Source organism: Rhinoraja longicauda, chromosome 3 (assembly GCF_053455715.1).
Source record: "Rhinoraja longicauda isolate Sanriku21f chromosome 3, sRhiLon1.1, whole genome shotgun sequence".
Taxonomy (NCBI): Eukaryota; Metazoa; Chordata; class Chondrichthyes; order Rajiformes; family Arhynchobatidae; genus Rhinoraja; species Rhinoraja longicauda.
The window spans coordinates 17650386-17668242 of NC_135955.1; the positions used below are offsets into that span (position 1 = coordinate 17650386).

Consider the following 17857-nt stretch of genomic DNA (forward strand, 5'->3'; position numbering starts at 1 on the left):
TGGTTCCAAAGTTCTTCCATTTAAGAATGGTGGAGGCCACTGTGCTCTTCGGGACCTGCAATGCTGCAGAAATTGTTTTATACCCTTTCCCAGATCCGTATCTCGACACAATCATGTCTCGGAGGTCTACGGACAATTCCTTCATCTTCATGGCTTGGTTTTTGCTCTGACATGCACTGTCAACAGTGGGACCTTATATAGACAGGTGTGTGCCTTTCCAAATCATGTCCAATCACTTTAATTTACCACTGGTGGACTTAAATCAAATTGCAGAAACATCTCAAGGATAATCAATGGAAACAGGGTGAACCTAAGCTCAATTTTGAGTGTCATAGCAAAAGGTATGAATAATTGTGTAAATGTGATATTTCTGTTATTTCTTTTTAAATACTTTGCAAAAATTTATTAACACCTGTTTTTGCTTCTTCATTCTGGGGTATTGTGTGTAGATTGATGATTTTAAAAAAAAAATGTAATCAATTTTAAAATAAGGCTGTAAGGTAACAAAATGTGGAAAAGTGAAGGGTTCTGAATACTTTCTGAATGCACTATATCTACACTGATACAGAAGTGCTAGCTTCAGACATGAATAATGGACATTGCTTCCACAGTTTAGTTTTGAGTATAACATATAATTGAGGGGGTCGGTGCAATATAGTGCTAACCCTCACTTTTGTGGAAAATGAGTTATATGCATTAACATGATCCTTACCCACTATCCTACAACCTGCAAAAATTTCATATTTAAATTCAACCGATAAGTTGGTCAAATAACATAGGCACCTGCTTGTTTTTTTTTGTGATTTATGGATTTTTCAAATGTGAATATCTCATGACGACACATTTGTGGGTTAGCAGTATATTGCACCAACCCCCTCAATTTTAAATCATTCAAAAATGAACTTCATAAACAAGGATAACACTTTTTATTTCTGTCATTCATAGTAGGATTTACATCATTTTGTGTGCGAGATATACAGGGTTGCACTGTTTCGCATATCAGCTAACCAATGAACAGATCAGGCCCTAATTTATAGCAGCTCTTCACCCCCCCCCCCCCCCCTTGTCTGAAGAAGGGTCCCAACCTGAAACATCACCCATCCTTTTTCTCCAGAGATGCTGCCTGACTGCACCACTGTGTCTATTTGAATTGGATTCATGCTTCTGTACCACGTCAGGCTGCATTGGTCATTTCAGTGTTTTTAACTAATCAATTCAGCAATTCAAATTTTCTTGGCTCTCAGTATAAAGTTAAATGTCTTTTCAATTATATTGTGGATACAGTAGAGTTCTATTGTTTGCAAATGCCTAATCTCTGCTTCCATGACTTTTTAAAATAAAACAAAAAGAGATACAGCTCTTGGAGGTGAAATTAAAATTAACAGAGAAAGCAAAGAAGAACAGTTCATTAAATATGATCAATTGGCCTGATGCTGACAGTGGATCTCTTGTGCAAATATTCAACCAGTAACATCCAAAATTTAAAGATCACGAAGCACCAACTCTTCAAGAAATAGTTATAAATGTCAACTGTCAACTTATCCAAGAAGTTGAACAAAAATAATTGTTTGCAAACATTTTCTATACGAAGAAATTGCAGGGAGTTGTGAACACTGCCCTGTCTAGCACACAGAATCTGCTTACTAAAATGGTGCTGAAATTTACCCATGACCTACTACAGTTTTTAGGGTCGAGTGGTCTATCTTGCTCCTCTGTCATCTTTGGTTTAAGGTGAGAGGCAGAATTGAAATAGAAACTTAAGGGGCAATTGTGGATGGTGGGTATATGGAACAAACAGCTAGAGGAGGTAGTTGAGGCAGGTGCTATATAACATTTAAAAGCCACTTGGACAGAAACATGGATAGGTAAGGGTTGGAGAGGTAGGGGCCAAAACCAGGCAAATGGAACTAGCTTAGATGGACCATCTTGGACTAGTTTAGGTGGACCATCTTGGTCCAGCTTGTACAAGTTGGCCCAACGGCCTGTTTCTGTGCTGTATGACCATGACTCTATACCTCTACGACTCTATGTCAGTCAGCAGTATTCTCTTGCATGTCATTGCATTGGAAAACCAAACAAGGTTTGGGCACACCCAAGTGCTCTTTCACTGAATTGGTGATCTTCTAGCAACAGTTGATGTTGGTCGTGGGTTGCAGACTCATCATTAATATTTGGCCGGTCAGGTTCTGTCAACAAATAAAGATTTAAAAATGCAAAACCATTGCACTCTTGCACTCCGTTTGCAGCTAATATTAATTACAGTGACTCTATGATGCCATTTTATTTAGATATCTATTTTGCAATGCTTTGTTTTCATTAAAGATCAAAATCTGAGTTGGATATAATTTGGATGAAAGTGGTTGAGTATTTGGTTACCATGATTGTTTGTTTGAAACATTTTACAAAGTAGTACTATCAAATAGAACCCATCAACATGCAATGCTGCTCCTCACAGTACTGCCATCTATCTAATATACAGTAAATGTTCAACACCGATGTAGAGCATCTTTAACTTGAGTTTTAGTTTGCAGCCATGTTTTATCAGTGTGTAGTTTTAGAAGGTGCAAACCAACTGGCTGTTTTATGAAACTGAAAAAAATAGTCTCTTGCGGAGATTAAACATTCACAAAATTGCATTGTTATAAACTTTATTTTTACAGGCTCAAGCCAACACACGAGCTGCAATGCTGAAAGAACAGCTTGAGAAAAAGAGAAGAGAAGCCTATGAAAGAGAAAGGAAGGCCTGGGAAGAACATGTAAGAATGTCTGTCTGAGCTGAATTACTAATCCATGCTGTTTTATTCCTTATTAATAGATTTCCAGTGTGTAACAAGACACAGGTAAAATATTTGCTAAAACATTGATGATGAATGCAGAGTCAGACAGCATGGAAACACGCCCTTCAGCCCAACTTGCCATGCTGAACAAGATGCCCCATCTACACTAGTTCCACCTGCCCACGTTTGGCCCATGTCCCTCTAAACCTTTCCTGTCCAAGTATCTGTCCAAATATCTTAAATGTTGCTACAGTACCTCAAGCAGCTCGTTCCAGATACCCTTTCACGTTAAACCTATGTCCTCTGGTCCTTGATTACACTACTCTGGGTAAAAGGCTCTATGCATTCACCCGATCTACTCCCCACATGATCCTGTATACCTCTATAAGATCATCCCTCATCCTCCTGCGCTCCAAAGAATAAAATCCTAGCCTGCTCAACCTCTCCCTATAGATCAGGCTCTTGTTCATTGTCCAATCAATGCATCGCTGCCTTGCTCAATACGCAATAATAACTGACAATGAACAAGTACAGAGTCTTGCACTGGGAAATAAATTGTTTAGTTGAGAGATTTGGGTGAAAACGGTAGGTTAATTGAAAATGGAACAAATGGATAAAAATGTCACCAGCAAATGTTTCACAGAATCATTGCACAGATCAAAAGGCACAGATGAGGGTCACCTTGGATTCATTAAGATCTGGGAAACTAATGGCATAGGTTTAAGGTGAGGGGAAAGGTTTAAAAGAGACCTGAGGGGCAGCTTTTTCACCCTAGACGGTGGTGTCTATATAGAATGAGCAGCCAGCAAAAACTGTGGCAATGCAATTACAGCATATAGAGTCATTTAGTGTGAAAACCCAACCTGCCCACACTGACCAGCATGCCACATCTATACTAGTCCCACTTACCTGCATTTCGCCCATATCCCATCAAACCTTACCTTTCCCTGTACCTGTCCAAATATTTTTTAAATGTCGTGATATGAGCTGCCTCCTCTTGTTCATTTACCCATCACGCACTGTCAAAAGGTTGCCCCTCAGGCTCCTATTAAATCTTTCGTCCCCTGACAAACCAGTGTTGTCTGGTTCTGGGCAAAAGACGCTGTGTGTTTACCCAATCAAATTTTCTGTGCATTTACCCCATCTGATCCTTTCATGGTCTTATACTTTAAAAGACACTTGGACAGATACATGGATAGAAAAGGCTTGGAGGGATATGGGTTATACCCAGGCCAGTGGGGTGAACTCCATTAAGCCACATGGTTGGCATGGGTGAGTTGGGCTGAAGGGCATGTTTCCATGCTGTATAGCTCTGTGATTATGAAATAGCGATTGCCATGATAATCAACAGCGACTTTCTGAGTAACTTTATTGCAGGTGAAAAGTGGAAGATGTAAAATAAATACATTTCTCTCTAACTGCTCCCATTCATTTTTTACAGTTTAGTCCCAAACACATCCTGGTTTTTCCCCATCAGAGACATTTCCTCTCCTCTAACTTCACTGCAGCTTAACAAGCTGCTTTGGTCTCCTTCCCGGTTCTGACGAAAAGTCTTTAACCTGAAAAGTTTACTCTATTTCTCTTCCTTCTTGCAGCCTGACCTATGAGTATTTCCAGCATTTATGTTTGTATGTTACATCCAAAATCTGCAGTGTTTTTTTTCCCAGAAGTGATGGAGGCTTGGAAAGTTGAATATGGATGCCCCACTGGGGTTTTGCAATAGCGTGAGAGGGAAAACAGTGGCAATTGAGACCAGTTAAATTGCAGTGGTGGTGATAGGTTGCACTTTGCTTTTAAATTTGCTCATGTTTGACCTTTAGATTATCATATAGAAACATAGAAAAATAGGTGCAGGAGTAGACCATTCAGCCCTTCGAGCCAGCACCGCCATTCAATATGATCATGGCTGATCATCTGAAATCAGTACTCCATTCCTGCTTTTTCCCCATATCCCTTGATTCCTTTAGCCCTAAGAGATAAATCTAGCTACCTCTTGAAAACATCCATTGAATTGGCCTCCACTGCCTTCTGTGGCAGAGAAATCCACAGATTCACAACTCTCTGGGTGAATTTTTTCCCTCATCTCAGTCCTAAATGGCCTACCCCTTATTCTTAAACTGTGACCCATGGTTCTGGACTCCCCCAACATCGGGACCACTTTTCCTGCATCTAGCCTGTCCAATCCTTTAAGAATGTTATATGTTTATATGAGACAATGCAGGTAGACTGGGAAAATCAGGTTGGAAATGGACCCCAGGAAAGAGAGTTTGTAGAGTGCCTTCGAGATGGATTCTTAGAACAGCTTGTACTGAAGCCTACCAGGGAGAAGGCAATTCTGGATTTAGTGTTGTGTAATGATCCTGATCTGATAAGGGGACTAGAGGTAAAAGAGCCATTAGGAGGTAGTGATCACAACATGATAAGTTTTACTCTGCAAATGGAAAGGCAGAAGGGAAAATCAGAAGTGTCGGTATTACAGTATAGCAAAGGGGATTACAGAGGCATGAGGCGGGAGCTGGCCAAAATTGACTGGAAGGAGGCCCTAGCAGGGAAGACGGTAGAACAGCAATGGCAGGTATTCCTGGGAATAATGCAGAGGTTGCAGGATCAATTTATTCCAAAGAGGTGGAAAGACTCTAAGGGGAGTAAGAGACACCTGTGGCTGACAAGGGAAGTCAGGGACAGCATAAAAATTAAGGAGAGGAAGTATAACATAGCAAAGAAGAGTGGGAAGACAGAGGATTGGGACTCTTTTAAAGAGCAACAAAAGTTAACTAAAAAGGCAATACGGGGAGAAAAGATGAGGTACGAGGGTAAACTAGCCAATAATATAAAGGAGGATAGCAAAAGTTTTTTTAGGTACGTGAAGAGGAAAAAAATAGTCAAGGCAAATGTGGGTCCCTTGAAGACAGAAGCAGGGGAATTTATTATGGGGAACAAAGAAATGGCAGACGAGTTAAACCGTTACTTTGGATCTGTCTTCACTGAGGAAGATACACACAATCTCCCAAATGTTCTAGGGACCGGAGAACCTAGGGTGATGGAGGAACTGAAGGAAATCCACATTAGGCAGGAAATGGTTTTGGGTAGACTGATGGGACTGAAGGCTGATAAATCCCCAGGGCCTGATGGTCTGCAACCCAGAGTACTTAAGGAGGTGGCTCTAGAAATAGTGGAAGCATTGGAGATCATTTTTCAATGTTCTATAGATTCAGGATCAGTTCCTGTGGATTGGAGGATAGCAAATGTTATCCCACTTTTTAAGAAAGGAGGGAGAGAGAAAACGGGTAATTATAGACCAGTTAGTCTGACATCAGTGGTGGGGAAGATGCTGGAGTCAATTATAAAAGACGAAATTGCTGAGCATTTGGATAGCAGTAACGGGATCATTCCGAGTTAGCATGGATTTACGAAGGGGAAATCATGCTTGACAAATCTACTGGAATTTTTTGAGGATGTAACTAGGAAAATTGACAAGGGAGAGTCAGTGGATGTGGTGTACCTCGACTTTCAGAAAGCCTTCGACAAGGTCCCACATAGGAGATTAGTGGGCAAAATTAGGGCACATGGTATTGGGGGTAGGGTACTGACATGGATAGAAAATTGGTTGACAGACAGAAAGCAAAGAGTGGGGATAAATGGGTCCCTTTCGGAATGGCAGGCAGTGACCAGTGGGGTACCGCAAGGTTCGGTGCTGGGACCCCAGCAATTTACGATATACATTAATGACTTAGACGAAGGGATTAAAAGTACCATTAGCAAATTTGCAGATGATACTAAGTTGGGCGGTAGTGTGAATTGTGAGGAAGATGCAATAAGGCTGCGGGGTGACTTGGACAGGTTGTGTGAGTGGGCGGATACATGGCAGATGCAGTTTAATGTAGATAAGTGTGAGGTTATTCATTTTGGAAGTAAGAATAGAAAGGCAGATTATTATCTGAATGGTGTCAAGTTAGGAGGAGGGGGAGTTCAACGAGATCTGGGTGTCCTAGTGCATCAGTCAATGAAAGGAAGTATGCAGGTACAGCAGGCAGTGAAGAAAGCCAATGGAATGTTGGCCTTCGTAACAAGAGGAGTTGAGTATAGGAGCAAAGAGGTCCTTCTACAGTTGTACCGGGCCCTGGTGAGACCGCACCTGGAGTACTGTGTGCAGTTTTGGTCTCCAAATTTGAGGAAGGATATTCTTGCCATGGAGGGCGTGCAGCGTAGGTTCACTAGGTTAATTCCCGGAATGTCAGGATTGTCGTATGTTGAAAGGCTGGAGCGATTGGGCTTGTATACACTGGAATTTAGAAGGATGAGGGGGGATCTTATTGAAACATATAAGATAATTAGGGGATTGGACACATTAGAGGCAGATAACATGTTCTCAATGTTGGGGGAGTCCAGAACAAGGGGCCACAGTTTAAGAATAAGGGGTAGGCCATTTAGAACGGAGATGAGGAAGAACTTTTTCAGTCAGAGAGTGGTGAAGGTGTGGAATTCTCTGCCTCAGAAGGCAGTGGAGGCCAGTTCGTTGGATGCTTTCAAGAGAGAGCTGGATAGAGCTCTTAAGGATAGCGGAGTGAGGGGGTATGGGGAGAAGGCAGGAACGGGGTACTGATTGAGAGTGATCAGCCATGATCGCATTGAATGGCGGTGCTGGCTCGAAGGGCTGAATGGCCTACTCCTGCACCTATTGTCTATTGTCTATTGTCTATTGAGATCTCCTCTGATGCTAAATTCTAGCCAATACAAGCCCAGTTGACCCATTCTTTCATCATATGACAGTCCTGCCATCCCGGGAATTAACCTGATGAACCTATGCTGCACTCCCTCATTAGCAATAATGTCCTTCCTCAAATTAGGAGACCAAAATTGCACACAATACTCCAGGTGCGGTCTCACCAGGGCCCTGTACAACTTTAGTAGGACCTCCTTGCTCCTAAACTCAAATCCTCTCACAATGAAGGCCAACATGCCATTAGCTTTCTTCACAGCCTGCTGTATCTGCATGTCTACTTTCAGTGACTGATGTACAAGCACACTCACGTCTCGTTGCACCTCCCCTTTGCCTAATCTGACACCATTCAGATAATAATCTGCCTTCCTGTTCTTGCCACCAAAGTGGATAACCTCACATTTATCCACATTATACTGCATCTGCCATGCATCTGCCCACTCACTCAACCTATCCAAGTCACCCTGCAGCTTCATAGCATCCTCCTTGCAGCTCACACTGCCACCCAGCTATGTGTCATCCGCAAACGGAGATGTCACATTTAATTCCTTCGTCTAAATCATTAATATATATTGTAAATAACTGGAGTCCCAGCACCAAGACTTGCGGCGCCCCACTAGCTACTGCCTGCCACTCTGAAAAGGATCCATTAATTCCTACTCTGCTTGCTGTCTGCCAACCATATAGAACTGATGAAGTACAATATTTAATCATTTTGAAGAATCCTTACAGATGATTTATGACCAAGGATGCAAAACATGGTAGGGTGGTGGATGTATGGAACAAGCTGCTGGAGAAGGTAGTTGAGGCAGGGAATATCGCATTGTTTAAGAAATATTTGGACAGGTTCAGGGATAAAACAGGTTTAGAGGGATTTGGACCAAACGCAGGCAGGTGGGATTAGTGTAGATGGGACATGTTGGTCACTGTGGGCAAGTTGGGCTGAAGGCCTGTTTCTATGCTGTACAGCACTATAACAAGAAATAAATTTGTTTTGTTCGGATTAATTATTGATTTGAATGCTCAACTGTGGTCATCCATACACTAAAATAGCTGCAAACTTGGTTTGGCCTTTCCAAGTTAAATGTTGCATTATTTGGAAGAGTGGAAGAGACAGATTAAAGGAAATGCATATGTATATGCAGAGAACAAAGATTCACAGTAATTGTAGAGAAAGGGGAAGGGAATGCGATCATTGAAAGTCAACGTAGGCCAAATAAGATGAATGGCCGCACCATTATGTTTGAGTCTGTTAAAATAACAGGTGAACTCTCAAATTCTTTTCAGCTTGCAGCTAAAGGATTTAAGCAGCCAGTTACAACTGCATCTTCATCCTCTTCTCAAGGAAGGCAAGGATCAGCCCCATCTTCCAAACCTCAATCACCAGCAAAGTCCAGCACTCCAGCTATTTCGATGACTGCTGCACTGAAAGACGTGGGCATTGTAAGTGCTTCTTTACTTTTAAGCCATGGTAAAGTAAATAACTGTTTTCTCTGGAGTAATGTCAAGACTGTTAATAGCATTGATGTGCAGAGGGATCCAAGTCAGATCCTTGAAAGACCGTTAACAGCATTGATGTATATGGTTTCCAAGTCGACAGCTGCTTGAAAGTACCAACATGTGATAGAGTGGTAAAGTGGGCGCATGGTATGCTTGCCTTCATCAATTGGGAAATTGAGTATGCCAGGAAGTCATGTTGCAGCTTTAAAGGAATTTGGCTAGGCTGCATTTGGAGTCTTGTCCGCAGTTCTGGTGACTCCAATACAGGAAGGACGTGGAGACTTTGAAGAGAGTGCAGAAAAGGTTTACCAGAATGTTACCTGGATTAGACGGTATGAGCTATAAGGAAAGTTCGGACAAACTTGGACTGTTTTCTCTGGAGTGTTGGAAGCTGAGAGGAGACGATAAAAGTATATAACATTATGGGAGGGATTGATAGGAAAGACAGTTAAAGCCTTTTTTCCCCAGAGTGGAAATGTCAAAGACCAAAGGACATAGCTCAGGTGAGAGGGGTAAGTTTAAAGGAGATGTGCGGGACAAATCTTCCACACAAAAAGTGGTGGGTCCATGGAACGCGCTACCAGAAGTAGTGATGGAGGTAGATACGAAAGTGGTGTTTAAGGGGCTTTTAGATAAGCACATAGATATGCAGTGAATGGAGGGATGCAGGGATATGGATCACGTGCAGGCAGAGGTTTCATTTGCCATAGTGTTCGGCACAAACATTGTGGGCCGATGGGCCTGTTCTTGTGCTGCACTGGTCTATGTTCACGATTGTGATCTTCATATGCTATAGAATTGCACTACAATGCTAAACAGGTAATGTTAATGGAAAGTAAATTGATTTTGGCCCTTTGCTGTGGGAGGTGTGTGCATTTGAAGTAAGGCAATTGGTTATTAGTATCTTGATCAAGGAGCCAGTAGTCTTGCACATAATGGGACTCCACAGGTTGATGATCCTGGGAGACAAGATGGATACACTTAATTATCGGCATGTCCAATGCTTGTAAAGATATTTTCAGCAGGCGTAGAAATCTGGAGCAGAAACTCTGGCTGATTCTTGTCATAAACAGAAACTACTGAAAACACACAGTGGCAGTGTCAGTAATGGAAAAGAAATTCTGGGTAGGATCACTGTTTCTTCTCCATTCCTCTCCTCTCCAGTTGGGTTTTGCAATGGAAATGATGGATGGGTAATAAATCTTGTACCTTGCCATTGATGCCTAAAATTTAAAAAAGTATAATTAACAGTAATCATTTTTATTTTTTTTAGTGCCAGGACATAGAAACATCAACACCTAAGAAAATCTCAGAGGAAATGAAAAGGTCTAGCTCTACTACTGTTCAGGTGAGAATCCAAAATTCAAGCTGCCATGCAAAACATTTAATTCAAATAGAGTCTTACCATTGACCAAACACTAATTTACCGGTGAACTTTATGTTGGATTACATATTTCTGGGGAAAATATGTTACTGTTAATAGCTCCTCACATTGTCAGTGAAGCATTAGTTTTTTTTAATGGCTCAATATTAGGGAGAATGAGGACTAGAGCTATTTGGAAAGGATTCTCCAAAAGCCGTTTTGAGTACAATGGACCTGATAGTCATAGTCAAAGCTCAACGACTGAGATTTTATGAAAGGTAAATGCAGGGCTATGGAGAAAGCCACAGTTTTGGGCTTAGCATTTTGCTACTCGGAAAAATGATGCAGATTTGGAAGGCTGACAACTTTTTTTTCGGTTTTAAACGTCTATAGTCCACAATTAGGTATTTCACCCATTCTATATATGGAAATAACCATAAATGTTTATTAATAAAATACAATCTGTTTAGTTTATTATTGTCACGTGCACCGAGGTACAGTGAAAAGTATTTTTGTTGCTTTCCAGTCAGCAAAAAGACATCTACAGTGAATAGACACCAGGATAAAGGGAATAACATTTAGTGCAAGATAAAGTCTAGTAAAGTCTGATTAAAGATAGTCTGAGGGTCTCCAATGGGGTCGTAGGGAGGTCAGGACCACTCTCTAGTGGGTGAGAGGATGATTCATTTGCCTGATAACAGCTAGGAAGAAATAGTCTCTCTATCTGGAGGTATGTTTTTTCATACTTCTCTATCTCTTGCCTGTTGTGGGAGGGGAGAAGGAGTGACCGGGGATGAGACTGTTTCTTGGTTATGATGGTGGCCTTGCTGAGGCAGTGTGATAAAATGGAAGCATTTATCATCCTGCCATCAACAGTAAGGGAAGTGCTATTATTAAGGAAATAGAAAAATAGAGTTGGACAGTTATGGATTTACGAATGTTTGACAATCCAATATTCATAGGTCCAAGCTGATTAAGGATCCCTCATTACAATGCTTTTGTTTTGGGAATCAACGTATTAAACTTTCTCTGAATTGCCCGCAATGCGGGTACATCGCTCCTCAAATAAGGAGTCAAAACTGCACATGGTACTCCGGGTAGATATAAGTCATGACGAGCCTATTTTTGTACAATGCCCCTTGCAATAAAGACCAGTTCCATCAGTTTAATAATTGTCGCATTTGCATGCTAACTTTGTATGAGGATATCCAAAATTCTTGTACTGCAGAATTCTGTGGTTTCCCTCAATTTAAACAGCGCACTGCGTTTCTGTTTTTCCTACTAAAGGTGAAAATTTCACTTTGTTCATCTTCCAAGCATTTGCCTCCTCATCCTTTTGATGCATCTTTGCTCGATTCTTGGTGCTCCCTACAATTGGCTTTCCCAGTTCTCCGTGTATTGTCTGCAAATTTGACTTCAATGTACTTTGTGCCTTCCTTTAAATTATTAATTTCAATTTAGATAGTTGAGATTCCAGCATGATCTCTGTGGCACACAACTTATTACAGGTAGTGGATTCACAAGAGATTGCAGATGCTGTAATCTAGAGCAAACAAAAGTGTTGGAGGAACTCAGCGGCTCTCACTGATGCTTCCAGCAGTTTGTTTATAACAGGCAGTTCCAGCTTGTCAAAATTTAAATTGCCCATTTATTTCTGTAGTGTTTTTTCTTGTTAGACGACACTTGATGCTACTTTCCAATCTATCTTTTGGAAATTTAATCTTTGGTTCTGTTGCATCCATCATGCCTGTTATATCCTCAAAGAATACAAATAAATCTGTTAAATATGTTTTTCCACCTTCATAAGACCATGGTGATGTGGTTGAAATATATGATTTTTTAAATATGTCTTGGTACTATTCCGTTGTAATAGATTTCAGAATTTTCCAATGACTGGATATACATTGCATAGGGCTACCACCTACCAATATTACAGGTAATAGAGATAAACTGCAGCGTGAGAAGCTCTTTCCACTAAGCAGCACTATCTGTTTTCTCTTGGGAGCAGACAGACAAAATTGGGCTGGTGTTGTGAAGCTCAATATTAGTGAGGATTAGGTTTTGCATATCTAGTCTGACAGTCCAGTACAGTACCGAGGAAATGCTACATTGTCAGGTGTGCTATCTTTCTGATGAAATGTTAAAACCAAGGACCTGTTAGCATTCTCAGATGGATATACTTTAGAGGCTTTAGACTGCAGCGTAGAAACAGGCCATTCGGCCCACAGAGTCCACGCTGACCAGTGATCACCCATATACTAACACTATCCTGCACACTCAGGACAATTTACAGAAGCCAATTATTCCACAAACCTGTAGATCTTTGGAATGTGGGAGGAAACCGGTGCACCTAGAGAAAACCCACGTGGTCACTGGGAGAGTACAAATTCCGTAGAGACAGCCCTCAAGGTCCGGATCGAACCCGGGTCTTTGATGCTGTAAGGCACCAACTGTGCTGCTGTGGATATTGAATATCCCATGATCTGTTTATTTTGAAAAGAGCAAGGCTGTCATCTCTGATCTTCCAAAATATATTTACTTTATTTATCATCAAAAACAAATCTGGTCATTATTGCAGACCTTTTTTCTAAAAGCTTGATATCTGTAAATTGTCTGCTGTATTTCTGACATTGTAAGCTTAAACTTCAATTAAACTTAATTGGCTGCAAAGCATCAGGTCATGAAAGGTGCTACATATGTACGAACATTACTCGGTATTTTGTGCTTGGAATTTCTGTCTAAGTTCAATCCAGATATCAGTTTAATCTTGACAGAACATAATGTAATATAAAGGGGTTTACAAGCATATGTGATTTAAGCCTACAACCAATTTGCTCGCATTCACTCAAATGGCCCTGCCCGTAAAACTGACAATCCCACTCTTTTTGTGCTCATTTGACCTAGTGTTCACCTGAGCTCATGTTAATTAACTGAAGCAGGCTCTGATTCTCCTATTATTTAGTACTATTGAGTCAAGCTGCCCTCAGTATTTGCGAACCGCAGTCAATTAATGCTGTACAGCTGTGTCCTGTTCTGCTGCAGTAATTAGTTAATTGAAGACAGCAGTGGCCAGCATTTAACTGCTACTGCAGAGCCTGCTGCCACTGAAATCAAGGGCTCCTTTGGAAAGCTCAATCAATTTGCTGACACTGGAAGTAAGATTCCAGTGAATTTCATTGCTTAGATTCAGTCATTCAGTGTGTAACAGGCCCTCTGGCCCAACTTGCACATTCTGACCACAATACCATGTCTACTCTCATCCCACTTGCTGGCAGAGAGCTGATATATCCCTCTAAACCTTGCCTGTCCCTGTCCAAATGTCTTTTAAATGTTGTTTTAGTACCTGCCTCAACTACCTCCTCTGGCAGTTTGTTCCATATACCCACAACCCTTGTGTGATGTAATTGACCCTTGGATACCTATTAAATCTTGCCCATCTCACCTTAAATCTATTTTCTCTGGTCCTTGATTCCCCAACTCTGGGTAAAAGACTGCATTCGCCTTATCTATTCCCATGACTTTATACACTTCAGAAAAACTGGTGCTGTCTTATAGCACATTTTGTGGTGCATTTTCCCACCTCTTTGTACCCATAACTGACTTATGGTTTATTATTTGCCACATGCAGTGAAAAGCTTTGTTTTGCATGCTGTCCAATCAAAGCAGATAATACTATACTTAAATATAATCAAGCCAAACTCGGATACAGTAGGTAGAACAAAAAATAATAATACACCGTGCAAAATATAGTTCTCAGCATTGTAGTGCACCAGTTCAGAGACAAAGTCCAATGTCCACAATGGAGTAGAGATGAATTGGATAGTATCCAAGGTTATGGGAGGACTGTTCAGAAGCCCGATAACAGAGGGGAAGAAACTGTTCCTGAGTCTTGTAGTACACACTTGCAAGCTTTTGTATCTTCTGCCTGACTGGGGTGGGATGTCTGTGAACATGCAGGCTCTGAATCACAAACATGAAGACGATTGATCAATATCATTTGGCTTATTCTTTATTTAATTAGTTGAACTTTATGTACTATCTGTACATTGTTCTTAAAACAAAGCCCTTTGTGACGTTTCCATTTACTGTACATATCTGCCTTCTTGAATTGTGGCATGGATTGGGATGTGTTGGAATATCGCAGGCTGCTGTTCATATTTTTAACATTTTTATTTTTCAGAAGGAAAAGCAAGATATTTTACGCAGGTTAAATCAAAATTTTAAAGCTCAGGAAAGTCCCGATTCAGATGCAGGGGACAAGGGGACTGTTTGGCAAGAGGACAGTGCTGTGACTTCTCCCGGAAATGGCCGACAGCCTGAAGCACGGTTGGAGGATGGCCCCCACTTGGCAGGGGAAAGGAAAAAGTGGGAAGCAGAGCCTCCGCCTTTGATTCCTCTCGCCCAACTAACACTTGAAGACACCGGCTCAGGGATAAAGGATGAGAGTAAGGACATATTTACTGCTTTATTCTAAAATACAGTTCTGAAGGCAGATTTGATTTCAACAACATCTTGGCTGGAGGCAAGTGGATAAATTGCACAGAAATGTCTCGACAAGCTTTTTTGACCCAAACATGATGATTCTTAGAGGCTAATTATTTCCTTTTAGGCTCCCCTTAACCCTGTGACCCCTTTATCTAGTGCTGGTGACCATTCCCAGATCAAAAATAATAGTTGAATTATACTTTATTGTCACGTACCTAAGTAGAGTGAAATTCCTTTTTGCATACAGTTCCGTGACAATCCTACTACATAGTAGGCACAATCATACTAAGCATAAGAATGTAAGATCGTAGACCGCACTGTCAGTGCACAAGAGTCGCCATGTTTTAGGTGCCGTCTTGTACCCTTCAAGTGCAATTTTTTTTTTAAATGTCAGTATTAACTTGATCATAAAAGCCTGTTGTCATGCCAGTAGCATTAGATAATGGCTTTCAATTTTATGCGGCCTGACCTGAAAGTCACCTATCCATGTTCTCCAGAGATGCTGCTTGACCCGTTGAGTTCCTCCAACACTTTGTGTCAACCCTGGCTCCTATTTTAGCATTCAGGAAGATCATGGCTGATATTTTAGCACAATGCGACTTTCCTTTAATAACCCCTTGATTCCCATTAATATCCCAAAATCTTTTGATTTCTATCTTGAATAAAACTGGCAAATGAGCATCCATAGCTAACGTGTAGAAGATTGCAATAATGTACTTCCATGTCCAAAATGACCAATACCGCCTTTTGAGTGTGACTGCTTGATTTTAATACCGCAGTAAAGAGAAACATTATCTCGTTTGATAAGATTGTCGCTTATTCTTCTAAACTTAAGAGATGATGAGCGCGATCTTCCCTTCTCATCCGGAAATTCCTTATCCCTGTGGAAGGAATCAATTTACTCTTTGGTGCATTTCTTTTCTACGTAAGAATTAAAAGCATAATGAGGCCATTCTAACCCTCAAGCCTGCTGCACCATTCAATGGGTGTTGGCTGATCCCTCACGTCATTTTTCTGCCCGTTACCCATACCTCTTAATTCCTTCAACACCGATAAATCTATTGATTCTCTTTTTTGAATATCTGTTATCAATGGCACGCCAAGCACAGCATACCATGATACAGAATTCCAAAGATTCTACATTATTCCTTTGATAAGATTGTTTCCTTTTATTCCAAACTCAAGATGAAAGGCTTCATCTTCCCTTCTCATTGAACAATTCCTCAAACCCAGGGAATGAGTCAATGTAACAAGTCTTTGCATTTTTTGCTCCACCTTCTTGACTGAATTAATTTCTCGCCATTTCATCCATTATGTAACGGACCCCCTAGTTCTTGACTCTTTATCCTGAGAAACTTCCTCCCAAGGTCAACCCAAGTCCATGATCTCAAAGAATTTTGTATATTTCAATGAAGTCACTTCTTTTTATCTAACAAAAAGAGGTCCAGCCTACTCAATGTCTTCTCGTATAACAAATCCACTAGATGTTGAGCGACTTGTGAATCTGCCCTGTGTTCCCTCTATACCAAGTAAATCCTTTTTTAGCTAAGGAGACCAAAGTGTACATTGTATGTCAGTTGAGAGTTCACCAAGGCCATATATGCCTGTAGCACGTATACCTCTCCTTTCGGTAAAGAGATGAGTTTCGTAACAATGTTCACAGAGCCCTAAATAATTGTATAAGATGTGCTTAAATTCTTGTGCAAGACTGACATACAATTTGCCTTTCCAAATGCTTACTCTACCAGCATTTTAAATTTCAATGATTTAGATACAGAGGAACAATGAGAAAACTATTTTGAATTAATAGAAATGCATGAACTGAATATTAATACAAGTGTTCGTTTTTTTGGTAACGGAATATTTTATAAATGGCTTTATAACTTTGAAACAAAAAAGGCAATGTTTTAATATTGTATCTTAATCCTCTTGTTTAGCGTAATATTGGCCAACAATGTCAGCCACTGTTGTTGCACCTCCAACCTAAAGCTTTAGGTTGTAATAATGCAAGCAATTATTTATTCCTTCAGTACTGAAATGCTTCAGTTACTGATAAAATATGTGAAATTACAATTTGCTTTGCATGCATTCTCCCTTTTGCCTTCATGGCTACAATCCTAATTCGTTTCTTTGCTATCTTTTCGATTCGCTCTTCTAATCCGTTTTGACTTGACTTGCTCAAAACATCTTTCGATAAGCTCGCATAACGTGACAGCAGGTCAATCCTGCTGGTAAGCGGGTTCATATTAACACAGGAACAGAATCACTCTGCTTGTTGAGCCAGCACTGTACATTAATCTGCTGTACGATGGGCTGTTCTCCCAATCGAAACTCCTAGGGAAAATGAACAGCTGCAGGTCGAAGTCCTAATTTCACATCAAAGAGTTACAGACCTATACAATATGGAAACAGGCCCTTCGGACCAAATCCTCCATTCGGACCATGTGGGTTAATCAACTCATCCACTTGCCTGAATCTGGTCCATAACATTACAAACCTTTTTTTCTATCCATGTACCTCTCCAATCGGTAACAAGTTGTTCAAAAGTGTCATGAGGTCCAAACAAATTCTTCTTTTTATTTGAGAGGAAGCTAGACAAATACGTGAGGTATGAGAGAGGAATGGTCTGATTGGGATGGATGCAGAAAAGTGGCTGAATGGGACATAAATGCAGTCAAAGACCAGTTCGGCCAACAGACTGTATCAAATACCTAAAATTTCATATAAAGCTTCTCCATTCACTCGTGTTTCCTCCCCATATTGTTGCATCTCCAATAGTTATCTCTCCATAAACTTTAATAATACTCTGTGTGCTGGCTGCAACACATCCCCAGTGCACTCGATTCTCATTCACTGCTAGTTAATTACATACAGATCTGCATATTTTAGCTTGATTTAGAGATGTTTCCATCAGTGCAAGAGTCTAGAATGAGAGGTCATAGCCTCAGAATTAAAAGACATTCTTTTAGGAAGGAGATAAGGAGAAATTTATTTAGTCAGAGGGTGGTGAAT

General features: G+C 40.7%; 1 protein-coding gene across 1 annotated transcript in view; it reads left to right on the forward strand.

Annotated features, from left to right (window-relative positions):
* Window positions 1-17857, forward strand: part of nek1 (NIMA-related kinase 1) — a 149787-nt gene that overhangs the window by 75660 nt on the left and 56270 nt on the right. Inside the window, exons 22-25 of the mRNA XM_078394857.1 lie at window positions 2661-2756; window positions 8785-8940; window positions 10271-10345; window positions 14541-14805. Of these exons, the coding sequence (XP_078250983.1) occupies window positions 2661-2756; window positions 8785-8940; window positions 10271-10345; window positions 14541-14805 (592 nt within the window). The remainder of the gene's footprint in view (window positions 1-2660; window positions 2757-8784; window positions 8941-10270; window positions 10346-14540; window positions 14806-17857) is intronic.